The 26,635-nt window shown below is 49.7% G+C and overlaps 1 protein-coding gene across 3 annotated transcripts in view; it reads left to right on the top strand.

Annotated features, from left to right (window-relative positions):
* Positions 1-22,177, top strand: part of GPR143 (G protein-coupled receptor 143) — a 30,478-nt gene extending 8,301 nt beyond the window's left edge. The window contains exons 3-9 of one of the 3 annotated variants that reach the window (XM_018044005.1): positions 487-581; positions 3,312-3,464; positions 8,057-8,166; positions 10,483-10,591; positions 12,253-12,370; positions 13,683-13,926; positions 21,750-22,177. In XM_018044005.1, coding sequence (XP_017899494.1) covers positions 487-581; positions 3,312-3,464; positions 8,057-8,166; positions 10,483-10,591; positions 12,253-12,370; positions 13,683-13,926; positions 21,750-21,844 — 924 coding nt within the window. In that variant the 3' untranslated portion in view covers positions 21,845-22,177. The remainder of the gene's footprint in view (positions 1-486; positions 582-3,311; positions 3,465-8,056; positions 8,167-10,482; positions 10,592-12,252; positions 12,371-13,682; positions 13,927-21,749) is intronic. The other 2 variants (XM_018044006.1, XM_018044007.1) reach the window with 2 other exon arrangements.
* Positions 22,178-26,635: the final 4,458 nt, after the last annotated feature.

Here is a 26,635-nt window from a genome sequence, read left to right as displayed (position 1 = left end):
AGTAATTTTGCCTGGAGAATCCCACGAACAGAGGACCCTGGGGGGCTACAGTCCATGGGGTCGCAAAGAGACAGACACCATGGAAAGGACTTAGCATTGCAGCACGTCCCTGCCTTGCTTCTCCTGGGAAGGTCCTTCCTGCGCATCCTCTTCTTTCATCCTCAGCAGAAGGGTGTCTGTTTCAAAGTGCCAGGCCAGGCCTTCCGTCTCTGAGCTCTTCATCTCTCTGCCTACATGTGTGAGCACCAGGCAGGGCTAGCTGGACCAGTCCAGCTGAGCAGACGGGGGAGCCAAGGCCACATCCCAGCCTGGGCTTCCAAGGGTGGCCACGTGTCTGCGGAGGGCTTTCAGGGACACGTGATGACGTCAGGGGAGGAGGCAGGGCCACCTGGAGCCCGCCCCCAGGGGCTGGGATGACATCAGGGGTGGGGCGGGGCCACCCTTAGCCTGCACCCTGGGGCTGGGATGCTGTTCTTCTGATTATAGCTCTGGATCCAGCTGCTGTACAGCGCCTGCTTCTGGTGGTTGTTCTGCTACGCGCTGGATGCCTACCTGGTGATCCAGAGGTCGGCTGGACAGAGGTATGCAGGGCGAGCGGCCGGGGTCTTCTGCCCTAGCTCATTGCCCAAGGGGAAGGTTGGAGAGGCCACGAGCACTCTTATTTCTGTAGGGTAGACACGGAAAGTGAAAGAGGAGAGCAAAAAAGTTGGCTTAAAGCTCAACATTCAGAAAACAGATCATGGCATCCGGTCCCATCACTTTATGGGAAATAGATGGGGAAACAGTGGAAACAGTGGCAGACATTCTTTTTGGGGGGGCTCCAAAATCACCACAGATGGTGACTGCAGCCATGAAATTAAAAGACACTTACTTCTCAGGAGAAAAGTTAGGACCAACCTAGATAGCACATTAAAAAGCAAAGACGTTACTTTGCCAACAAAGGTCTATCTAATCAAGGCTATGGTTTTCCCAGTAGTCATGTATGGATGTGGGAGTTGGACTATAAAGAAAGCTGAGTGCCAAGGAATTGATGCTTTTGAACTGTGGTCTTGGAGAAGACTCCTGAGAGTCCCTTGGACCTCAGGGAGATCCAACCAGTCCATCCTAAAGGAGATCAGTCCTGAATATTCATTGGAAGAACTGATGTTGAAGCTGAAACTCCAATCCTTTGGGCACCTGATGTGAACAACTGACTCATTGGAAAAGACTCTGATGCTGGAAAAGATTGAGGGCAGGAGGAGAAGGGGATGACAGACGATGAGATGGTTGGATGGCATCACTGACTGAAAGGACATGAGTTTGAGTCAACTCCAGGAGTTGGTGATGGACAGGGAGGCCTGGCATGTTGCAGTCCATGGAATCACAGAGTTGCACATGACTGAGCGACTGAACTGAACTGAGACACAGTCCGTCAGAACCTCTCAGTGGGCACTCCACCAAGAAACATCTAATGCCACCTCGTTTTTGTATAAAAGGCAGAAGGCACAATCAAAACAGCAAGGTATTCTTGCTGGGCACCTGAAACATTCTAAGTCAACTATATATACATATATATAAAGAAAAAATAGCAAAATATTTTCCAGGTGCCCCTTCCCCCCAAAACTGAGGATTTTAAAACCGTGGAAATAAGTAATTCAGTAAATTTCATATTTGGAACTGGACAGATACTAAAAAAGGGTTGGCATGATTCTGATGGTATCTAAAGGTATAGGAAGAAGTTCTAAGAAGTATGTATGGATGTGTTATGCTAAGTACAGAGCCCAAGAATTCTGGAGCTGGAGAGGGGGCTATCTAGGAGGAATGACATAGTGGTTAGTGCCTTGGCCCCAGGAGGTTCCCTCACTCACGCACCTCAGTCACTGAGTGACTGTTGGCAAGTTTCTGAACCTCTCTGGATCACCTGCAAGGCTTACTGCCTCTGCTCCTTCGGGGGGACAGGGTGGCGTGTGTGGGTGTACAGAGATGAAGGATGGGGATGGTTAAGGATGTAAGGATGGGGGTGGTAAGAGTATCAACTCTGCCAGGAATGATCAAGAGTGGCAGTGGAGAGAGATGGGAAGTTTCCCTGCTCTCCGGGAATGTCAGATGGCCACCCATTTCTCAGAGACCTTCCTTGTGGTTTGGACTGAGCATTAAGGCCCTTGCACGTTAGGTACCGAGACAACCTCAGGAAGGACGGAGGCTGGGAACCCCTTGCTACTGGGGGAGCGAGGTCCCTAGGAGGAATTATGCCAGCTCATTTTTGCAAAAGGAAGAAGGCACAATCAAAACGGCAAGGTATTCTTGCTGTGCACCTGAAATGTCTGTCCCTCCTGTCAATCTTGAAAGCCTTCAGTTCAATTCAGTCGCTCAGTCGTGTCCGACACTTTGTGACTCCATGGACTGCAGCACGCCAGGCCTCCCTGTTCATCACCAACTCCCAGAGCTTACTCAAGCTCATGTCCATTGAGTCGGTGATGCCATCCAGCAATCTTATCCTCTATCGTCCCCTTCTCCTCCTGCCCTCAATCTTTCCCAGCATCAGAGTCTTTTCTAATGAGTCAACTGTTCGCATCAGGTGGCCAAAGGATTGGAGTTTCAGCTTCAGCATCAGTCCTTCCAAAGGATATTCAGGACTGATTTCCTTTAGGATGGACTGGTTGGTTCTGCTTGCAGTCCAAGGGACTGCCAAGAGTCTTCTCCAGTGCCACAGTTCCAAAGCATCAATTCTTCAGCACTCAGCTTTCTTTATAGTCCGACTCTCACATCTATACATAACTATTGGAAACACCATAGCTTTGCCTAGACGGACCCTGGAAGCCTTAGGTTAAGGGAAACAAACCAGACACAGAAGGCCACACTTTTTACACTTCCACTTGGGTGAAATGTCCAGAATAGGCGAATCCATAGAGAGAGGTGGTAGCTGAGTGGTTGCCAGGGGCTGGGGGTGCAGGCGTGATGGGGAGAGACCCCCGAATGGGTGTGGGTGTCCTTTTAGGGGGATGAACATGTTTTGAAACTGGCCTGAGGTGGGGCTTGCATGGCACTGTGGATGTCCTAAATGCTGCTGAGTTGTTCACTGTAGAATGGTGACTTTGATGTTACGTGACTTTCACTACTCAGCACTAAGGGGTGAAGCAGCCATAGACAATACATACACAAGTGGGCACAGCTGTGTGCCAATAAAACTTTATTTACAAAAGCAGGCGGAGGGCCGGATCTGTACTGAGGGCTGTGTTTAAACAAATAGACAAACAAAACAACCTCAGAGGCACAATCAGGGGGCTGTTTGCTGAGAGTCTGCTCTGCATGTGTTTTACCGCTGCTCGCAGAGAGCGAGGCCGGGCAGGTGCTGGACCTGAGGTTCTGGACCTGTATCCTCCCTCCCCCAGCACAATCCTGCTGTATCACCTGATGACCTGGGGCCTGGCCGCCCTGCTGAGCGTGGAGGGTGCCCTGATGCTGTACTATCCCTCTGTGGCCAGGTGAGCCGGGGCTCCCCCGATGCCCAACCCCCGTGGGGCATCCTGCTGCAGGACGTGCCTGGGTGCTGACCCCACATGGGTGGGCGGGCCTTCATCCAGGATCCGTGCAGCTGCAAGCATCTGCCTGGCTCCTTGAGCCGGCCAGGGTCCCCTGCTCCTGCCCGTCACGTGTGTGTTGGGTCAGTGCTGTGCCCAGTGTGGATACAGAGCTTGAGGTGGGGCTTGCACAGCACCATGGATGTCCTAAATGCCACTGACTTGTTCACTGTAGAATGGTGAGTTTGACCTTATGTGACTTTCACTACCCAGCGCTAATGGGTAAAGCAGCCATAGATAATACATACACAAGTGGGCATGGCTATGTGCCAATAAAACTTTATTGACAAAAGCAGGCAGAGGGCTGGATCTGTACTGAGGGCTGTGTTTAAACAAACAAAAAAACAACCTCAGAGGCACAATCAGAGCTGGGGGTGCATCTCTTCTCCCTAGATATCTGTGATGGGCATGGCTCCCTCCTATCTGCTCTTTATTTTTTTTTATCCTTCAAACCAGCTTCCTCTCAGCATGCAGGTGAGTTGAACATCCCAGGGCTGAGTTCCAGATGTCTGGGAGACTCAAAGGGTTGCTTTTAGAATAGCTCATTTTCAGCCTCTGCTGTCTACACCTTTTTTTCATGTCTCCGTCCTGTGCTCTTCCAAACACACACTGGGAGATGTGGCCTCTGAAACTGTCTCAGACATTTCTTTGAATCTGAACCCCTGCCCTTTACCATTTGTAAAACCTCAAGGTCCCTCTAAGGAGATATAGTCTACATTTTAATGGAAAACTGAAAATCAGAGGTTGAACACGGTCTTTTGGTGATTTTAAGGTGGTGTAGACCCAGGGAGGGGCTTTCTGGGTAGCTCAGCTGGTAAAGAGTCTGCCTGCAATGCAGGAGACTCCAGTTCAATTCCTGGGTTGGGAAGTTCCCCCAGAGAAGGGATAGGCTACCCACTCCAGTATTCTTGGGCTTCCCTGGTGGTTCAGACAGTAAAAAATCCGCCTGCAATGCGGGAGACCTGGGTTCAATTCCTGAGTTGGGAAGATCCCCTGGAGGAGGGCATGGCAACCCACTCCAGTATTCTTGCCTGGAGAATCCCATGGATAGAGGAGCCTGGTGGGCTACAGTCCATGGGGTCACAAAGAGTTGGACATAACTGAGCGAATAAGCACAGCACAGCACAGACCCAAGGATCAGTACAGCACGGCCCTTAATACAGATCGGGCCCTTTGCCTGCTTTTGTAAATAAAGTTTTATTGGCACACAGCCGTACCCATTTGTGTATGTATTGTATATGGCTGCTTTATCCATTAGAGTTGAGTAGATTTGACTCAAATCTACTAGTAGGTTCTAAAGCCTAAAATATTTCCTATCTGTTCCTTTAGAGAAAAAAATTGCTGACCTGTGGTGTAGACTATTTCTCCCCATCTTTCTTAATTTCTTGCAGCTGCTCACTCAGATGTCTCCACAGTCCTATTGCCTTGTCAAATGTGACTACTTCCAGGGCTCTGTGTAGACCGCTCAAAATAATCTGCTCTCCCCAGGAACCTTAAAAGGACAAAGAGAGAGTTAGCAGCTGTTACAGAGGGATGCACTTAATCGGAAAGAGAATCTTTATTACTCACCTCCACCCTCAATCATCCCCACCCTCCAACATCTGCAACATACACCACCTGCAAGCATCATCATCTGCAACTTCCATCATCCTGTCTTCTCTAACCTCCATCATCTCATCATCTCGTCTTCCATCATCTCTACTCTCCATCATCTCCACCTTCCATCATCCCATCTTTCATCATCTCCACCTTCCATCATCCCATCATCCCCCCCTCCATCATCTCCACCATCCATCATTTTCATCCTCCATTATCTCCATCCTCCATAGTCTCCAGCCACCATCATCTCAGCTGCCTCATGTCCACCCTCCACCATCTCCACCATCCATCAGTCTGCCCTCCACCATGCCATCATCTCCACCTTCCGTCATCCCATCATGTCTACCTCCATCTTCTCCCCCTCCATCCTCACCACATTCCATCATCTTCACTCTCCATCATCTCCACCTTCCATCACCCCATCATGCCCACCCTGCATCATCTCATCCTCCAACATCTTCCCCCTGCCTCATCCCCGCCCTCCAACATTTCCACCCTCCGTCATCCCATCATCTTCAGCCTCCATCATCTCCACCCTCCATGATCTCCAACTTCCATCATCCATGATCTCCAACTTCCATCATCACATCCATAATTATCTCCACCATCTATCATATCCACCCTCCATAATCTCTGACCTCCTTTATCTCATCATCTCCATTATCCCATCATCTCCCGCCTCCATCATCTCATCTTCCACCATCACAGCCTTCCATTCTCAGTCGTGTCTGACTCTTTGTGACCCCATGAATTGCAGTACACCAGGCCTCCCTGTCCATCACCAACTCCCGGAATCTACCCAAACTCATGTCCATCAAGGCAGTGATGCCATCCAACCATCTCATCCTCTGTCCCCTTCTCTTCCTGCCCTCAATCTTTCCCAGCATCAGGGTCTTTTCAAAATGCCCTCCATCATTTCCACCTTCCATCAGTCCTCTCTCCTTCTATCATCCCATCTTCTCTAACCTTCATCATCTAATCCTACATCACCTCCACTCTCCATCATGTCCAGATTCCATCATCCCATCATGTCACCCTGCATCATCTCATCTTCCTTCATCATTCATTCAGTCCAGTTCAGTCACTCAGTCGTGTCCAATTCTTTGCGACCCCATGAATCGCAGCACGCCAGGCCTCCCTGTCCATCACCAACTCCCGGAGTTTACTGAAACTCACGTCCATCAAGTCAGTGATGCCATCCAGCTCTCTCATTCTTTGTCATCCCCTTCTCCTCCTGCCCGCAATCCCTCCCAGCATCAGAATCTTTCCCAATGAGTCAACTCTTTGCATGAGGTGGCCAAAGCACTGGAGTTTCAGCTTCAGCATCAGTCCTTCCGAAGAACACCCAGGGCTGATCTCCTTCAGAATGCACTGGTTGGATCTCCTTGCAGTCCAAGGGACTCTCAAGAGTCTTCTCCAACACCACAGTTCAAAAGCATCAATTCTTTGGCACTCAGCTTTCTTCCCAGTCCAACTCTCACATCCATACATGACCACTGGAAAAACCATAGCCTTGACTAGACGGACCTTTGTTGGCAAAGTAATGTCTCTGCTTTTGAATATGCTATCTAGGTTGGTCATAACTTTTCTTCCAAGGAGTAAGTCTTTTAATTTCATCATTACCCTCCATCATCATCACCCTCTATCATCTCCATCCCCCATCATCTCCACCCTCCACCATCCCATCATCTCCTCTGCACCCTCCATCCTCTCTCCACCCTCCATCATCTCCACCCTCCATCATCCCATCATCTCCTCTGCACCCTCCTCTCCACCCTCCATCTCTCCACCCTCCATCATCTCCACCCTTCATCATTTGCATCCTCAGAGCACTGTGCAGGCTCCCACCCTTACTCATCGGTCCCTCATCATTCGAATCTCATCTTTTGTTCCTCCTGTTTCCCTTTCTCCCCTCAAGCCCTTGTAGACCATGGTTTAGCTTTCACAGCTGAAGAAGAAAGCTTCATTTAAAAAAGAACGCACCATGTTCACATGGTATTGCCATCCTTAGGGCAACAAAAGGTGGGCACTGCATTGTTCACGCCTGGTTTCTTGCATTCTCCTGCCACTTTCATCTCTGGCGTGCGCACTCCATACTGCACCAGCATCTTTATCATGCCGTCCTCCCGGGCCTCCAGGGCTGCGCCTTCCTCTGGTTTTCCACCTCATCTGAGGTCGGACCTGAGCAGCTTCTCCTTTGGATGCCCTCTCCCCCTTTCCCAGTTTCTCTACATTACGCATTTGTTCAGTGACACTCCCAGCCTTGGTAACATGGCTGTGTGTGGCACACCACCATGTCCTGTTGCTGACAGATGAGTCTCCCAACCCATCAGTAGACATTCCTGTCTTTCTTTCTGAAAAGAACCACCAAAATGATTACGGGTCACCTTGAGAACAAGTGTCCTGAGAAATAGGAAGCTCGGGTGTTTTCAGTTGTTCGAGGGCAGAGCTTGGATCTTATTGATGATGTCAGCCAGGCCTAGCACGTAGTAAAGTGCTGAGACCTAACTAGTCTGTTGAGTACCTTTGTCTTGCTTGAACTGTGTGTGTTTTCTTTGCAGGGGTCCCACAGAGGCGTTGTGGTGGAGGTGGGCATCCACCATCCCATCTTTTCCTGTCTTTACTTTTTTTCCAGCGGGCAACTTGAAAAGCGGCCCACTTTCTGAGACAAGACAGAACTGTGATTGATCCTCCTTCTCCTTCTGTGACTTACTTGCTTGTCCACAGACAGGAGGAGATGAGTCAGGTTTCCTTCCTGCAGCCAGAAGTGATCTGTGCATCTCTCTTTGCACTTGGGTCCTCTTATCTTGGCTTTCAGATAAAGCAGCGGGTTATTTCAGGTAAAGCCTCATTGTTGGAGAATGCCTCTGTTTTTCTCTCCCCCCACCCCCCACCAGGTGCGAGAGGGGCCTGGAGCACGCCATCCCCCACTACATCACCACGTACTTGCCGCTGCTACTGGTCCTCGTGGGCAACCCCATCCTATTCCGAAAGACAGTAACTGCAGGTAAAGGGCAGGGAAGCTTCCCTGGGGGTGAGGCCACGGCGATGAGCCCCAGGTCTTGGGTCCCTGACCTCATCTGTCATCCTGCAGAGACTAGCAGAATAGAGCTGGAGAGAGTGAGTGGGTTTACATCAGTGACAGGGAGCAAGCCCACTCAGTCACAGGCTAGATGAAGTCTTTGCCAGCATCCGTTGGTGCACGGCTCAGGGACCTGTGGACTTTTCCCTTCTACCTGGACTCACCCTGGGTCTGTCCTTGGCGTGCCCCAAAGACCCAGTGTCCTTGAAACCTGGCGGAGGGGGAGATGGGAACAGGAGAGGAAAGGAAAGGTCAGCCGTTGGCGAGGGGTGGAGATGGACAGGGCTATCCCCGTGTTGTCTGGGCCCGTGTCTTCTCCCAGCTGGGCAGGAAGCAGGAAGGGGCCCACAAGGACATGAGTCAGAGGCACCAGAAAGATCTGGGCAAGAAGGTGAGTCAGCAGACCCAGAGGAGGGGGACTGCATTCCAGCCCCCTACCCCATCCTTGAGGAGACGAGCCCTGGGGCAAGTCTCCAGCCCCCTCTTGCCCTGTGGGTCCCTCACGGGCAGAATAGGATAAAGAAACACACCTCCGCAGAAAGGTCACTGGAGGAGCGACTGGATTGCAGAACATTAAGCGATATGCTCTGCTACTTAGGGAGACATCACCAAGGCTCTTTGGGTCTCCCTCTTCATATCTGCGTTGAAAACCAGTGTGTGTACACCTGTCACTAACACAACATTGGAAATCAACTCTACTGCAAGAAAAATTGAAAAACACACACACCCCCCAGTGTATTAGAAAGAAAGAAAGTGAAGTCGCTCAGTCGTGTCCGACTCTTTGTTACCCCATGGGTTGTAGCCTACCAGGTTTCTCCATCCATGGAATTTTCCAGCCAAGAGTACTGTAGTGGGTTGATATTTCCTTCTTCAGAGGATCTTCCCAACCCAGGGATTGAACCCTGGTCTCCTGCATTTTAGGCAGATGCTTTTACTGTCTGAGCCAAATACAGCTTTTTTAAAACTACTGCATTAAAACATAGTGATTAAAAAATAGTGATTCAGTTACATCAAATAAAGGGAAACAAAGTGTAGAAAAAAACACTGGAAAGAAATACAGTAAGATGATAACAGTTGTCTTTGGGGGATGATAGGTTATTAATTTTTTTCTAAACTTTTTTTTATATTTTTCAACTTGTCTAAAGGAGGAATGCTAACTCTTTCAACATTTTTTAAAATAGCAAGTATGAGACTCACATTCTTTCACTGCAGGGGGCCTGGGTTTAATCCCTGGTTGAGGAACTAAGATCCCACATGCAGAGAGTCTTGGCCAAAGAAAGAAAGAAATCAAGGATAAATTATTATTATTTTTAAATTTTTTGGCTACACTTTTCAGCATGGGGCATTATAGTTCCCTGATCAGAGATCGAACCTTCACCCTCCGTGTTGGATGCATGGAATCTTATAACCACTGAACCACCAGACAAGTCCCCTAGTGAATTATTCTTATAATAAAAATAATTTTTTATATTTATATTTTATATTTATAAAATAATTTTTATTATAAAGATAAAAAGTATAACCTGTTAAAAATACAGTTCCTGAATGAATAAAATCCAGATAAAATTGGGGGTGTAGTTAACAGCCTGTACCAGCACTGTGTTCTTCATGCTGACCAACGTGTGGTTGTGGAAGATGCTAACACTGGGGGCAGCTGGGTATAGCTATATGGTGACTCTGCTATCTCTTTATATCTTGTATAAATCTAAACGATTTCAAAAGTGAAAGTGAAAGTTGCTCAGTCATGTCCAACTCATTGTGAACCCACGGACCATAAAGTCCGAGGAATTCTCCAGGCCAGAATACTGGAGTGGGTAGCCTCTCCCTTCTCCAGGGGGATCTTCCCAAGCCCAGGGATTGAACCCATGTCTCCCACACTGCAGGCAAATTCTTTACCAGCTGAGCCACCAGAGAAACCCCAGAATCCTGGAGTGGGTAGCCTCTCCCTTCTCCAGGGGCTCTTCCCCACCCAGGAATCAAACTAGGGTCTCCTGCATTGCAGGTGGATTCTTTACCACCTGAGCTATCAGGGAAGCCACAAAGACTTCAAAGTAAACCTTTAAAAGCTATGTATTCCCCCCGAGTGTCTGAGAAGCGCCCCGCCCCGCCCCATGCAGTGGTGAGAGAGGCATGGCTGGTATCTTGCCTCTTGCTCTCCAGGGTGGCTTGCGGGGTCCCATCGGGTTTGCTGGCCTTTGCAAATCATGAACATCACACACCGTTCCCCTCTGCTCTCCACAGTGGCCTCCTTACTGAAGGGAAGACAAGGCATTTACACGGAGAACGAGAGACGCATGGGAGCCATGATCAAGACCCGATTCTTCAAAATAATGCTGGTTTTCATCGTTTGGTAATGTGTTTCTGTTTCTTCAAACTGTCACTGGGAGGTGAAATGCAAACCACTTGTAAGATGCCTCCCCAAGTGTGACCTGAGTTCCAGAGGCAGAGTCTTGGGAGACAAAACCTTCTGAGGCTTGTCCAGATGGCCCTGGAGGCAATGCTGTCCAGACACGAAGGCCAGTCTACAGCCGTAACCTTCTGGAAAGAAATTCATGTCCACTCAAATTATAGAGAATCCCTAAGAACAGAAAATCCTCACTTTAATGTGGTCACATCCCAACCACTTGCCTCCAGAGTATTGTCCCATCGCCGGGGGTTAACGTTCAAATCAAATGCTTCATCATGCCTTCTAAATCCATCTTTTATTTTTGCATCCATCTTTGTTTTATTTTTTAATTAATTAATTTTTTTGGTCGTTGCTGCAGTGTGAGGCAGGTGGGATCTTACTTCCCCCGCCAGGGATTGAACCCTCATCCCTTGCACTGAGAGTACCGAGTTCTGACCACTGGGACGGCTAGGGAAGTCCCTGCATTTGTCTTGACAGCAGGATTCCTGTGTCTGATGAGACAACAGGGGCAATGGGCCATGTCTGTGTGATGACTCACAGCTCAGGGCAACAAGGACAGAAACCATGACTCCCCAGGGAGTCCAGTGGTTAGGCCTCTAAGCTCCCATTGCATGGGGCAAGAGTTCCATCTCTGGTTGCCACAGCCAAAAAACAACTAAAAAAAAAAAAAACCAAGAAGGGTATAGAGCAATCTTCATCTCCTCAGTGGGCCCGCCCTGTCCCCCACAGGCAGTCTGCCCCAGCATTTCAGGTGGGTTTGCTCTGTGCACATAGACCTGTGACGAGCACCAAATCAGAAAGCCCTTTGCTGCAGCGACAGAGTGCTTTGCAAGACAGGGCACATGTTTGGTGGTTAATAACTTATCTGATGGGAGGAGGCTGGTTTGGACATTCTCCTGGGAGAGCCGTGAGTTACCTCCCTCTAAAAATACCCCGAGCCTGCCGTTTCCAACTTCACTGACCTGCCGACACTAACGTCAGAAATTTCCGACGTAAAACATCAAGGTTCGTGTTGGTCTCCATTAAGACGTCAGCTTGCTCATCAAAGGAAGAATGACTTCTGGGCTATTTGACATGTGCTAGAACCTTCCACCCGACATGGTGTTGATTGTGACCACCGGGAGGGTCTCTTGGTCTCTGCTTTTGGCTGAGGGGGATGCCATCTCTGACATCTAATTCTCGGCTAATTCTCCTGCAGCTATTTGGTCACCCCTGCCAGACTTATAGGTCTTGGGAGACATGTTCCCTGGGGCTTCTCAGGTGGCTCAGTGGATAAAAAAATCTGCCTGCAATACCGGAGGTGTGGGTTCGATCCCTAAGTTGGGAAGATCCCTTGGAGGAAGAAATGGCAACCCACTCCAATATTCTTGCCTGGGAAATCCCACGGACACAGGAGCCTGGTGGGCTACAGTCCATTGGGGTCGCAAAGAGTTAGACATGATGGAGTGACTCAACAGTCATGGGTGCAGACAAGTCCCCTGACCTCTGGCATTGATAAAAAATGATGTTGTAAAGCAATTATCCTCCCATTAAAAATAAGCAAAAAAAAAAAAAGAAGAATATCGCATGTTCTGTTTACCTGTGGCCCATTTTCTGTCTCACAGCTGGTTCTCAAATGTCATCAACGAAAGCCTTTTGTTCTATCTTGAAATGCAAGCAGATATCAACAGCAGCTCTTTGAAACAGGTCAGAAATGCAGCCAAGACCACGTGGTTCATGATGGTAGGTCAATCTTGATTTTAAATGTACTTCCTAAAGAAGAAAAAAACCCAGACAGGATAAAAACCACTGAGAAGTATGATCTATGTGTTATTTAAATATGCAGTGAGTTGAAGAGGTTGCGGGGGCCCCCTTATCTGGCTGTGCTCCATGAGCCAGCTTGTGCATTTAGTGTTGGCATCATTATTAAATGGATCTGACTCTGGTAAGTCAGTTTGGCAAGTGTCTTGAACCCTTCAGGCTGACTAAACATATCTGGGGATTTATCTGGAAGAAATGTTTCAGACTGAAAAAGCCACAGAGTTGGAGGTATTCCTTGGAACACTGTCCATAAATATAAAGCATTGTAGACAACCCACATTTTTTTTTTAATAAAAGGGAATGGTTAAGTAAATCACTGTCTTTGATCTTGATGGAATGGTATGCAGATGTTAAAAATGATAATGTAAAATATAACAATTCTGAAATCTCATAATAAGTGAAAAATGCAGGATGTACAGATTATACTCATTTCAACCACCTAATCACACATGTAGGCAGCAATATTGCCTAGAAACTCACCACCGTAATCAGGTGGAAAGCTGTTTCCAGTATATTGTGTCTCCACTACAAAAACTCCATACAGGAGCTGTTAGTGGAGAGGTGCCTGGGTTTCCCTGGTGGCTCAGCAGTAAGAAAATCCACCTGCCAATGAAGGAGACCCCAGTTTGATCCCTGAGTCAGGAAGATCCCCTGGAGAAGGGCCTGGCAACCCACTCCAATATTCTTGCCTGGAGAATCCCACGGGCAGAGAAGCCTGGTCGGGCTCCGGTGCATGGACTCGCAAAGAGTTGGAAGCCACTTAGCAAGTAAACAAGTGGAGAGGCGCACCGTGTCCTCAGTTAAATCCTTGTGCGTTCAGTGTTAGCATCATTATTAAACACATTTGACTCTGGTAAGTCATTTTGGCAAGTGTCTCAAACTTTTCAGGCAGACTGAGAATATCTGGGAATTTCTCTGGAAGAAATGTTGCAAAGTGAGAAAGCCACAGAGTTGGAGGTATCCCTTGGAACACTGTCCATAAATATCAAGTGTTCTAGACAACCCACATTGCTGGGGTGATGCCCGGGACCTTCCTCTCCACCCCCCTGGTCTCCTGTGTCCCCCATGCACCTCTGAAGGCCCAGCACCTCCAAGCCAATCTCTCTCTTGCCCCAAACTAGCCAACAGGACGTGCCCCAGCTGAGGCCAGCCCTGTGGACCGAAGTGACCCCCATGAGCCCCGATGCCCGTCAGCACCCTGACTTATATGCCATCTCTTTCTCCTCCCTTCCAGGGGATCCTGAATCCAGCCCAAGGTTTCCTCTTGTCCCTGGCCTTCTACGGCTGGACAGGCTGCCGCCTGATACTTCCAGGTCCCAGCAAGGAGATCCAGTGGGACTCAATGACCACCTCGGCCACTGAGGGGGCTCCCCCATCCCCCGGGGGCCCCCACGAGCCCGGGGAAGGCCTCACTCCCAAGAAGGAGCTGCCAGGTGGCACGCACACTTCCGATGAGGCCTTGAGCTTGCTTTCTGAAGGTAAGAGCCTCTGGGTAAAGGCAGGCCTAGGTTGGGGGCCCCAGGAACTCCTTTGTCAATGACCAGGAGGCTCTCTGCCCTGATTTCTGGAACCAGCTTCAGGGCATGAGTGGAAAGGGACCACCTTAATCTTGCAGCTCGTCACTCACCTCTCCTTGTAATATGAGCATGGTGCCTTTCCCCCGCCTGCGAGCCACGTGGCTTCAGTCCTGTTGAACTCTCTGCGACCCCAGGGACTGTCACCCCTGCCAGGCTCCTCTGTCCGTGGGCATTCTCTTGGTGAGAATACTGGAGCAGGTTGCCATGCCCTCCTCCAGGGGATCATCCCTTTCCCACTACTGAGCACCGTAGGTTTGCGTTAATGATCACTAGCTCTGCCTTGGGGTGCATGACATTCTGAGTCTGAGATAAACGGTAATTTCTCACCCGGCGCTGACGTGTGCTGTAAGACAATGAACAGTAGGCAGCCTGACCTCTGGAGATTTTTACGTGCAGTTTTGGTTCGTCCACTTCATCCGGGGGCGTTTAAGATGAAATGCTGGTCGCCCATCACGGGCTATTCCACTCTGTCCTCTTCACTTCAAGACTTGCACTGGGGTCCTCAAATCGGTCCTCTTCTTCAACTCCTGTTAATCTAATTCGGACTCCCCTGGTGGCTCAGATGGTAAAGTGTCTGCCTACAATGCTGGAGACCAGGGTTCGATCCCTGAGTTGGGAAGATTCCCCTGGAGAAGGAAATGGCAACCCATTCCAATCTTCTGCCTGGAGAATCTCATGGATGGAGGAGACTGGTGGGCTACAGTCCATAGGGTCTCAAAGAGTCAGACATGACTGAGCGACTTCACTTTCACTTTTCCTCTAATTTGGGGTTATGTCCATTAACCCAGCTGATATGGAGGATGAAAGTATCAGTTTAAGGCCCAAATGCTTCTTTAAAGCTTGAAAGTGAAAGTGAAGTCAGGACTGATTTCCTTTAGGATGGACTGGTTGGATCTCCTTGCAGCCCAAGGGACTCTCAAGGGTCTTATCTAACACCACAGTTAAAGATGTGGGTACAAGTCAGCAAAGACAATGACTCCCACATACAAGACCCCTGTGTCTATACCACAGGCTGTATGCTGAGGCCAGAACCCTCAGGAACCAGGGGCCTTTGTGAATAAAGTGGTAATCTCGGAAATGAGATAAGGCTGCCTTAATCTTGGGCGTGTTTCCTTTCTCCTTTCCAGCCAGTTTGCTTCCATAAAACAGAAAATACTGTTACATGTCAGAGAAAAACCCAGAGATACAAACTTGAAGCGGTGAGTATGGTTAGGCCTCTCCCCATCTGCACTGTTAGGATGAAGCTTGACCTGCTTATCATATCCTTAAGCCTCTATCTGCTACTTTAGGATTCACTTCCAGGCTGACAGGCTTCCATCAAGCCTCCGTCATTAAGTGTCTAACGCGGTGTCTGGCACTTACTCACCACTTAACAGAAAAGTCAACGGATTTTGAACAAATATTCCTTGAGCACTTGCAACCCAATCAACACCATTTTAGCTGAGGCGGGGGCTGGGGTGTGAGCGTCTCTGAGAAGTATCATGTGGGGAACTTAGGAATAAAGACTTATAAATGAACTTGCATGTAGTTTGGTGGTGGGAAGCTGGAGAGAGGCAGGTGGGGAAGAGATCCGTCAAGGGGTGTTTACAGATTCTGCATTTTTATCTTGGAGCCGGCAAAAGGCCAGTTAAGGTTTCTGAGCGGAGATAGAACGCTTACATTTGCTCATAGGACTAACCTAGTGACTGGAAAATTCCATGGATGGAGGAGCCTGGTGGGACAATAGTCCATGGGGTCGCAAAGAGTCAGACAGAACTGAGCGACTTCACTTTCATGACTGTGGCGACGGTTCAGAGTGAGAGGATCTGTATATAATTCCTGATGACAACTTGAGTTCAGAATACAAGGAGCATCTTTGTAAAGAATCGGGATTTCCCACAAGCCCTCCCATCTCTCCAGTAATCCCTTGCTTTTCCATTCTTCCTCCTTCTCCATGCAATCCCGTGTTTCCCACAAAGTTCTATTTCCCGTAATTCCCTACTTCTCTCTCCAACCCCGTGTCTTTTCCGCAGCGCTACACTTCTCCCACAATTTTCTTTCTTCCCCATAATCCTTGTCTTGCCCACAACTCTCCATTTTCCCACAGCTTTCTGTTTCATTCCAGAATCCCTCTTTCGGATAATTTCACTTTCCCACAGCTCTTTGCTGTCTGTGGTCTGTCTCATATCACCATTTTATCTCCTAGGGTTCTGTTCCCGACCACATTTCTGTTCTTCTGACATTTTATTCTTCTGTGATTTTCCGTGTTCTCATTTTTGTTTTTTCCTTTTCCACAACTGCCTATTCATCCTCAAATTATTCATTCTTACGCAAAAATCTTCCAGGGCTCCCCTAACCCTCTTTTTCACGACGACCAGTCTCTCCCACAACACGCTTTCCCCGAAATGAAACAAAGCAAGACTATGATCCTTGCCCACTGCCGCCCACCATTCCATTATGTTCTCTGCCTGCCTGCTGCTGGTGGAGAAGTTTAGTCAAAGAATCAGTTTAATCAGAGAGGTGAGAAATGCTAAAAACAAAGGAAAACCGTCAAAGGAGACCAAATAATAATAACGTACTCTTTAAGTGTAGTGAGATTTCCACTGTAGCTCAAACGGCAAAGAATCTGCCTGCGAGGCAGGAGACACGGGTTCGGTCCCTGGGTCGGGAAGATCCCCTGGAGAAGAGAATGGCAACCCACTCCAGTATTCTTGCCTGGAGAATTCCGTGGACAGAGGAGCCTGGTGGGGTATAGTCCACGGGGTCACAAAGAGACATGACTGAGTGACTAACACACACACATACACACAAGGGCCTTTAGTTCTTTCTGAAGGGGCTATAGGTAATATTCTGAGCCACCTCCTGTGAGCTATCTTATAGATACCAAAACACACCAGGTGGAAACGTTAACTATACAATGACCCGACTGTACCCAGGTCTTGAGCTGCCAACAGTTCCGAGAACTGACCGCAAAGACGTGGGAACACGTGCTCCCAGGAAGTAAAGATTATCTGTACCTAAAACAACCACGGTGCTGCTCTCAGTGAAGATGACTGTCAGAGGTGACTGGACTGTTTCTGCATGTGCCCCCTCCCCCAACTCTGTCTCACCCTCTGCCTGTCGGGGGGTTGGCCTTTGGACAGACGTCTGCCACTCTCCCCTGTAGTTGCCAGCATCTGAAATATAGCAAACTTGTCCTTTCCACCGACTTGGCCCGCTTATTGGCTTTTGAGGGGCGAGCAGCCAGACCCTTTCACGTATACCTTTTAGTAACCGTAATTTTCTGTTCTGACAATTCTGCATCTCTCCCTCAAGTTCCTGTCCTTTCCCACAGCAGCCTTTCTCACGATTCTCTCTCTCCCATCTCTCTGCATCCTCTGAGCACAGTTCCGCGGCTCCAAAAGCTCCTCTCTCTCTCCAGAATCCCACGCGTCCCCCCGGTTCTCTTTCCCCCGCGTCATCGCTCGTCTCCCTCTTGCAGTTTGTTCTTCCGCAGTTGTCCCTCTCACAATGCCTTGTCTTTCCCTCCACGCCCTGTTTCTTCTGTGTTTTTCTCCCCACACGGTTCTATTTTGCACAATCTTCCCTTGAAGAGTTCCCTGTTCTCTCCCACACTTCCCCGTTCCCTTCCACGTTTCTGTTCTGTCTCATCCATCTTGTTGTCTCAGATTCTTTCCTGCCACCCACATGCGGTCCACATGACTCCTGGTGGTTCCATGGGTTCCCAGTGCCCAGGGAGTGTGGGAGTTAACAGACCCCACGGCCTCCAATCTGTCAGGCTGGCTAAACCTTGAAGGCGACTCCGCAGCTCGCAGGGGATGCGCGGCTAGGTATCACATGCTCTGTATAGCTTATGCTCCATCCCGCCTGGTTGGGGTTGCCAATTTAGGGCTTTGAGGTGTCAAGGAATCCAAGGACAATGGCCCAGGGCCCAAGAGATGACACGCCTCCCCAAATGGTAGGTCTGCACAGAGCCAGGAAGCTCCCAAGAGCCTGCCTGGACTTGCAAAGCTCACTGCTGGGAGTTGCTAGGAAGGAGGCCCAGCCCTCAGGCACTGTGAGGTCACCAGCAGCTGCACTTCCTGCAAGGACACTCAGGTATTCACACAGCACCGATGCAGAATGAGTACACACCCACCACGGCCTTGTTTGATTTGCTAAGCCCAGACGAGAAGCCCGTGGAAAGTCAGACAGGCTGGAAAGTGCTCGGTGCAGACAGCAGACCAGCTCAGCACAGGCTGGGCTAGGCCTGGGGGGTCAGGGGTCATCTGTAACGGTGCTGGCATCTGAGACTCAGAGAGTGGTTGTGGCAAGAAGGGGTCTCCTTTGAGGAGCCCGAGGGGACAGCGAAGGGTGCAAGAACTTAGGAGAAACGAAAAACCACAGGATGTGGAGCATGCCTCAAAGTGTCAGGTCACGAGGGTGGGTGCTGAGCTGAGACCTTGATCACGAGCCACTGTGTGACCCTCCAGGCCATGGTCTTTCTGCAAGAACTACAGAAACTGCACACAAGTTCCCACGAGCTCAGGATGTGAGGGTAAACAGTGTGGGGTGACCCTGTGAGAAATCAAAGCCTTTGTGAAGCGCCTCCAGCAGGAATGTGGTTTTGGAACCGGAAGTCGTCTTCCCAGCTGGTGCCTGGTCTCCAGTTGAGCTGTTTCAAATCCTAAAAGATGACACTGTGAAAGTGCTGCAGTCAATATGCCGGCAAATTTGGAAAACTCAGCAATGGCCAAAGGACTGGAAAAGGTCAGTTTTCATTCCAATCCCAAAGAAAGGCAATGCCAAAGAATGCTCAAACTACCTCACAGGTGCACTCATCTCATACACTAGTAAAGTGATGCTTAAAATTCTCCAAGCCAGACTTCAGGAATACTGAACCATGAACTTCCAGATGTTCAATCTGCCTTTAGAAAAGGCAGAGGAACCAGGGATCAAATTGCCAACATCTGCTGGGTCATCAAAAAAGCAAGAGAGTTCCAGAAAAACATCTACTTTTGCTTTATTGACTATGCCAAAGCCTTTAAGCATGTGAATCATAACAAACTGGAAATTTTTTAAAGAGATGGCAATACCAGACCACCTGACCAGCCTCTTGAGAAACCTATATGCAGGTAAAGAAGCAACAGTTAGAACTGGACATGGAACAACAGACTGGTTCCAAATTGGGAAAGGAGTACATCAAGGCGGCTGTACATTGTCACCCTGCTTATTTAACTTATATGCTGAGTACATCATGAGAAACGCTGGGCTGGAATCAAGATTGCCAGGAGAAATATCGATAACCTCAGATACACAGATGACACCACCCTTATGACAGAAAGCGAAAGTGAACTAAAAAGCCTCTTGATAAAAGTGAAAGAGGAGAGTGAAAAAGTTGGCTTAAAGCTCAACATTAGAAAACTAAGATCATGGCATCTGGTCCCATCACTTCATGACAAATAGATGGGGAAACAGTGGAAACTGAGAAACTTAATTTTTTTTGGCCCCGAAATAACTGCAGATTGGGACTGCAGTCCATGGGGGTCACAGAGTCAGACACGGCTGAGCGACTGAATTGAACTGACTGCCTGGCCTCCAGGAGGAGCACGTTTTCCACTCTAGCCAAATGGCTGCTCCCACCCTCTTGGCGGGCAACCTGGACTCTCCTGAGATGGGGCTGCAGGGTCCATGCCCGTTGATGTGAGCCTTCCCCCCCCTACCCCCGTCTTCTAAATTCCTCTGCTCTCTGGGGGCTCCTCACTCTTGGTGTGACCTACTCTGACCTAGAGCCCTTCGGACATATCTTCATCTTGCCCTGGGAGGCCCCTACGAAACCGTGGGGTTTCGTGGGGTGGTCGTGGGGATGCTGCAAGCGCACACTTGCTTTTTCTTGGTCGTAGTCGTGGCCTCTCCCTGCATCTCAGCCTTCTCCAGGTATTTACACCCCTGAGGCTCTCTCTTCTCTTCCTTGAGTATTCTCCAAAACTCTGCACGTGTTAAATAGGGCTCATTTCTGCCTGTCTTGATACATTAGTGTCTTACTGCTCAGAGGGGCCCGTGTGGCCTTCCCCTGTTTCAAGGCCGCGACCCCACAGGATTTACGCATCTCACATTTGTTTATGGAGCACTTTCTGTGTGTCAGGGGCCACACATACTACGGCGACTAAGAGAGAGAAATGCACTGTCCACTGAGATGCTCCATTCTAGCGGCAGAGACAGAATGAAAATCACAAAGAACTGAAGGATGTCCCTGGTGGTCCCTGGGGAAGAATCCACTTGCCAGTGCCAGGGACATGGGTTCGATCCCTGGGCCAGGAAGATTTCTCATGCTGCGGGGCAACTAAGCGCAGGCACCATAAGTACTGAGCAGCAAGTGCTATGAAGGACTCCAGTGGTTCCTTGCTGGTTCCTGTGACGGACCCTTGGTGGTCTGGTGGTTAAGAATTAGCTTTGCGATGCAAGGAACACCAGTCTGATCCCTGATCCAAGAAGACCCCACATGCCACGGGGCAACAAAGCCTGTGTGCCACCAACTACTCGGCCTGTGAGCCACAAATACTGAAAGCCGTACTCTGCAGCAGCAGAAGCCACCACAATGAGAAAGGCGCTTACCGCAACTAGAGAAAGCCCACGCAGAGCAGCAAAGGCCCAGCACAGCTACAAACAAACGATTTAAAATAATGCACTTGAAGCAGAAGCGACTCAAGGGAAAAAAAAAATGCTGGACGTCATCGAAATTTAAAAAGTTAAAAAAAGAGAGGAAAAAGGAAGTGCTGTGAACAATGGCATATCCATAGAGGGCAGGAGACTGGTTTCAGCAAGGTGTCCAGGACACCTCTTTGAGAATGAAGTGACATTCAAGTTGAGACCTGAGGGCAGTGTGGGAGTGAGCCACAAGAACATCAGGAGAGCTTCATAGGCAGAAAAGGGGACGTGCAAAGGCCTTGTGGCAGGACTGAGCTTGGGTGTAAAGAAGCCTGTGCCTGAAGTTTGTGAGCGAGCGGAGGGTCATGATGGGAACAGGCTGCAGCCGTCTGTAGGGTGTATAGGTTGAGAGAATTTGGGATTGGGAGGTTTTCAGCAAGGGCAGTCACCTGCCTCACGCACAGCTGAAAAGGCCACCCTTCCCTATGTCTTCCATAGCTCACGCCTGACACACACATACACACACACCGTAGAACCTGGCACAACAGCAGGCAAGCCTGGGTACTTCCGCCCCGAGAGAATAATCCTCACATCTGTTCCCAAAGAATCCAGAGGAAGGTGTGTCACTGGGATAGATTAAACAGGCCTCTAGGAGTACAGTTTTGGCAAGGCATGCCTGGCTTTGATTCCACTGATTGCTCCCTACACCCTTCCCCCTCCTCCATCCGCAAAAAGGCCACTCTCAGTTTTAGCAAGAGAAGGCCTCCGGGCACCTCCTGGAATTGTGCAAAAGTGGTGGCCGGGTGACCATGTAGCCCCACTGCCCTAGTTGGAGCTGCAGAGGGTCAGCAGGCCTGGTTCCCATTTGCTCTGCAGCACCCACAGGGTTTGGCTGAGAGTGTCTCAAGGCAAGGGAGCGGGGTGGATACAGTCATGACATCAGTCAAGTTGCCCGAGATGATTCTGTAGGGCTTGTTCTGCCCTTTGGGATGCTTTAATCCCACGTAGGTGGACGTATTGTGTATTTTTCTTTTTTCTCTTTTTAATATGGCCGTGCAAGTTGTAAAAGGCATTCCGGACATTGACACCAACCCGTGACAGTCTTTTCTCCTCCCCAGGTTCCGACGGCAGCACCATCGAAATCCACATCGCAAGCGGGTCCCGCGGCGGAAAGGCGGCGGACTCTCTTCTGAAAGTCCGAGGAGACCCGTAGAGAGGACGAGACAGGGGAGTCTGGACCCTGTGTGTGTTTTCAGACGCGAGGGTTCTCATCCCTTCTGACGGTACTCTTGCCCCGCAGTCAGCACACTGCGGGGTGTAGCGTGCCCCGCCACTGGATCTTCCTGCCATCCCAGTTAAGAGCATGTTCCCTGGCAGCCTCTGTGTGACGCAGAGGCCCACCGCGAGCCTGTGCTTGGGAAGGAAAGGCAGATTCCCTTGGAGACCAGCAGCTTGTCCGAGTCTCTGTGGACGTTCGTTTCTCTAATCTGGCTGTAATCTCAACGCCAGATCCAGGTCCTTGGAAGAGTTAATAAGTAACAATAATAAAAAAAAGTAGTTGTGTCCGAGCTCCCAGCCTGACTTGGGGTCTGTCTGAATAACACCTCTAACTGAATGCTCTTGTTTAAGATAAGCGATGTTGCAGGGACCGGTGACGCACCTGGGAGCAAGTTCCTCATCCACCACTAGGGGGCAGAGGAGGGCAGGCTTGGACCTCCAGGTTAGCCTTTGCTGGGTCCTCAGCTGTGTTGAGCGGTGGTGAGGGAGGCTTCCGTTCAGTGGCTCAGCCAGGTCGGATTCTTTGCGACCCCATGGACTGCAGCACTCCAGGCCTCCCTGTCCATCACCAGCTCCCGGAGCGTGCTCAAAGGCATGTCCATCCAGCCGGTGATGCCATCCAACCATCTCATCCTCTGTCGTCCCCTTCTCCACCTGCCCTCAATCTTTCCCAGCATCAGGCTCTTTTCCAAGGAGTCAGTTCTTTGCATCACGTGGCCAAAGTATTGGAGCTTCAGTATTAGTCCTTCCAATGAACACCCAGGACTGATCTCCTTTAGGATGGACTGGTTGGATCTCCTTGCAGTCCAAGGGACTCTCAAGAGTCTTCTCCAGCACCACAGTTCAAAAGCATCAATTCTTCGGCACTCAGCCTTCTTTATGGTCCAACTCTTACATCCACACATGACTATGGGAAAAACCATAGCTTTGATTATATGGGCTTAGGACCTGACTCTGCTCAGATCATTGCCTACATTTCCATCTTTCCATAATTTTACATATATAATAATATATGTATGGATGCGAGAGTTGGACTGTGAAGAAAGCTGAGCACCGAAGAATTGATGCTTTTGAACTGTGGTGTTGGAGAAGACGCTTGAGAGTCCCTTGAACTGCAAGGAGATCCAACCAGTCCATTCTGAAGGAGATCAGCCCTGGGATTTCTTTGGAGGGAATGATGCTGAAGCTGAAACTCCAGTACTTTGGCCACCTCATGCAAAGAGTTGACTCATTGGAAAAGACTTTGATGCTGGGAGGGATTGGGGGCAGGAGAAGAAAGGGACGACAGAGGATGAGATGGCTGGATGGCATCACTGACTCAATGGACGTGAGTCTGGGTGAACTCCGGGAGTTGGTGATGGACAGGGAGGCCTGGCGTGCTGCGATTCGTGGGGTCGCACAGAGTCGGACACGACTGAGCAACTGAACTGAACTTAACTGAGTAATATAAAGCTGTCCTTAGGTATCCATGAGAGGTTTGTTCTGGGACCCCTACGGATACCAAAATCCACGGATGCCCTCCACACCTGCATAGTCTGCCGTCATGGGGCAATGTGGATGACTGTCTGTTTACAGACTTCATGTATTATAAACATACATGTGTATATACGTATTTGGAGACAAAAATATTGTACACACTACACCCAGGAGACACAAGCCACCTAGGTAAGTCTATGGCACATTTCCTCAGTTCTTCTGTGTGACCCTCATTCACATCAAGACTAGGACTCTTGTCTCGCACTGGAAAAGCTGTCCAACTGCTTCTGGATTTGTGCTTTTGGAGTCGTAGGGCCACAGATGGGATTCAGGGCATCCCACAACCGTGACCGTGGTACCCCAGGGCCGCACGCTCCTAAAACTGCATTTGTTATTACATCACAGCCACCTTGACCCAAACTGTCCAGCAGCAGTAAAAAGGACTTTTGAGCCTTTCTGGGTTTTTAACCTCTGTGTCAATATCCTGTCTGCCCCAATCATCAGAGAAGCCCCGAGACCTCTTCTCTGAGGGTTCCTCCTGCCAAGCAAGACACAGCCCCAACCCCACTCTAGAGCAAAGATGCTAGCTGCTGGCTTCCCCAGGCTCCCTTTCAGCTAGAGTGTGTCTGACGTGGCCGATGAGACTCGTGCCCCAAGTCAACGTTGGAAACTGATGCGCAAGGCAATGGTCTGTGCAGAAGCAATGCTGGGGAGGGGTTGGCAGCTGGCATGTCTACTTTGGAAGACAGCCTGGGTGAGACCCCAGGGGCCAGCCCAGCGTCTGGCATCGAGCTGTGAGCAGCTCCCCAGTGCTGTGTGTGTTACCTGCATGGGCCTGATTCGGTACCTGGCTCAAGCCAGTTCTGTCTGCACCGCCCACAACACCTGGGACACCCCAGAGCTGCTCAATATACTCCTCAGCCATTCTTTCTGGCTTACATTAGCCAGAGTCCAGTGGCCCAGCTGGTAAAGAATCTGCCTGCAATGCAGAAGACCTGGGTTCAATCCCTGGGTGGGGAAGATCCCCTGGAGAAGGAAATGGCAATCCACTCTAGTATTCTTGCCTGGAGAATTCTATGGACAGAGGAGCCTGGCGGGCTACACACAGTCCATGGGGTAGCAGAGTCAGACATGACTTTAGCAACTAACAGTTTCACTTTCAGTTCAGTTCAGTCACTCAGTCTTGTCCGACTTTTTGCCACCCCACGGACCGCAGCACGCCAGGCCTCCCTGTCCATCATTAACTCCCGGAGTTTACTCAAACTCACATCTATTGACACGAGTTTCACTTAGTTGCTCAGTCATGTCTGACTCTTTGCGACCCCATGGACTACAGCACAGCAGGGCTCCCTGTCCATCACCAACCCCCAGGGTCCACCCAAACCCATATCCATTGAGTCCGTGATGCCATCAAACCATCTCATCTTCCTTCTCCTCCTGCCCTCAATCTTTCCCAGCACCAGGGTCTTTTCAAATGAGCCAGCTCTTTGCATCAGGTGGCCCAAGTATTGGAGTTTCAGCTTCAACATCAGTCCTTCCAATGAATACCCAAGACTGATCTCCTTTAGGATGGACTGGTTGGATCTCCTTGCAGTCCAAGGGACTCTCAAGAGTCTTCTCCAACACCACAGTTCAAAAGCATCAATTCTTCGGTGCTCAGCTTTCTTTACAGTCCAACTCTCACATCCATACACGACCACTGGAAAAACCATAGCCTTGGAAAGTGTTTAAATGAGCCTACTCATTGGCCTATTGCAAAGATTCCCTTCCTCCTCATTCACAATCATGGTTTGGGTGGAGTTTCTCTCAGCAACTTGCCTCAAGCCTAAGTATTCCCCTTTATAGGAGCTCCCATGCTCCAGAGTATTATTAACTTCAAGGTTCAGGGGAAGGTAACACTTTTAACCGTCCCTGCCTGCCCCCACCCGTGGAGTGTCCCTCCCTCGACTCCCCATGCCCCTCTGCGTGTGGACCTGTATCTTAACTTTGCTTACCTTGCACGTGGATGAAGACACTTTGCAGAAAAAGGGAGCCAGGCTGGGGAAAAAACAACAAAAATTCCACCCAATTCTGAGTCTTTCGTAAAGGTCCATATCTGCTGCCCACGCCTTCCCATGCGTGTAAACTAGTGATTTGCAGGCTCCCAACACCAACAGTGACCAATACCAGTGCCCACAGGTGCACAGAACCCTCGCCGTGAGTATGAAGAACACCTCGAGGACCTTTTAGGAACATCACCCAGATGTGGGCCCCTAAAAAAAGCCAAACAAGTTCTCTGCTCCGTGAGTGGAAACTCAGATTCCCAAAACAAATTGGGGAAAGGGGGGTGGTTCTCAACGGACAAATATTTTTAGAATCACTGCAGCAGAGGGTTCCATAGAGATTCAAGTTAGGTAAAAGTTTGGGCAATCTGGTCTCAACCCAGTTTCCGTCATAGCGTGAAGAGACCTCCTTGGAGCTGTGCCCGAGCTACCAGCGTGTTGCTTCAGCTATGGAAGCCCGAGTTCCAACACACTCATTTACCAGTCGTTAAGTCCTGCCTTGCGACGTGCACCCCGGGGGGTTTGGGACATGGGTCACCCCAGGCCCTTCAGCAGCAGGGCTCGGGAGTGCTCAGAGATTCACCCCAGATCCGCCATGTGAAAGCACTGGCAACGCTTACCAAAAAGAGAGAAAAAATCAAAACCAGGCAGGTCTGCACCTCGGGCAACACTGGGGTAGAAGCAACAGCCGAGGTCTGGCATGATTCCCACACAGGGTCAGCTTGTGGCCAGAGGACACGGGGGCTCTTTGGGGTGGCTCACACACACGGCCAAATGCAGCCCGTCTGGCTGCCTCTGTGTCAGCTTCCCGCTGCCTATCACCAGGGGAACACCACTTCAAAGTGACCATGTCACTTCTGTTTACTGATCACAGTGGCATAAAGGGAACCGGTCACCGTCTGCATGCATCTGCCTGCACCGTGGGTTGTGCCCAGTCACCAGCATCCCTATGACTTTAGGTTCTTCTAACTCATTACTCATCCTGGAACTCAAAACTGCCAGCGACCCAAGCCTGCAGACAGGAGAACATCCATCTGCTTTTTGACTTTTCTAAAACCGCCAGCCTGAAACAAAGTAAGGAGAAGGAAACTAGTTACCAAAAAAAAAAAAAAAGGGCACGCTCGCCTTTCACATCAGAATGCATCTGCAATCTCTGGTCTCTTCATCCATCTGGTTTACAACCAACCGGTTGTAAAAGCAGCCCCGGT

This window comes from Capra hircus (assembly GCF_001704415.2).
Source record: "Capra hircus breed San Clemente chromosome X unlocalized genomic scaffold, ASM170441v1, whole genome shotgun sequence".
NCBI classification, from domain to species: Eukaryota; Metazoa; Chordata; class Mammalia; order Artiodactyla; family Bovidae; genus Capra; species Capra hircus.
The sequence above is the reverse complement of the archived record's forward strand: the minus strand, read 5'-3'. Positions and strand labels throughout refer to the sequence as shown.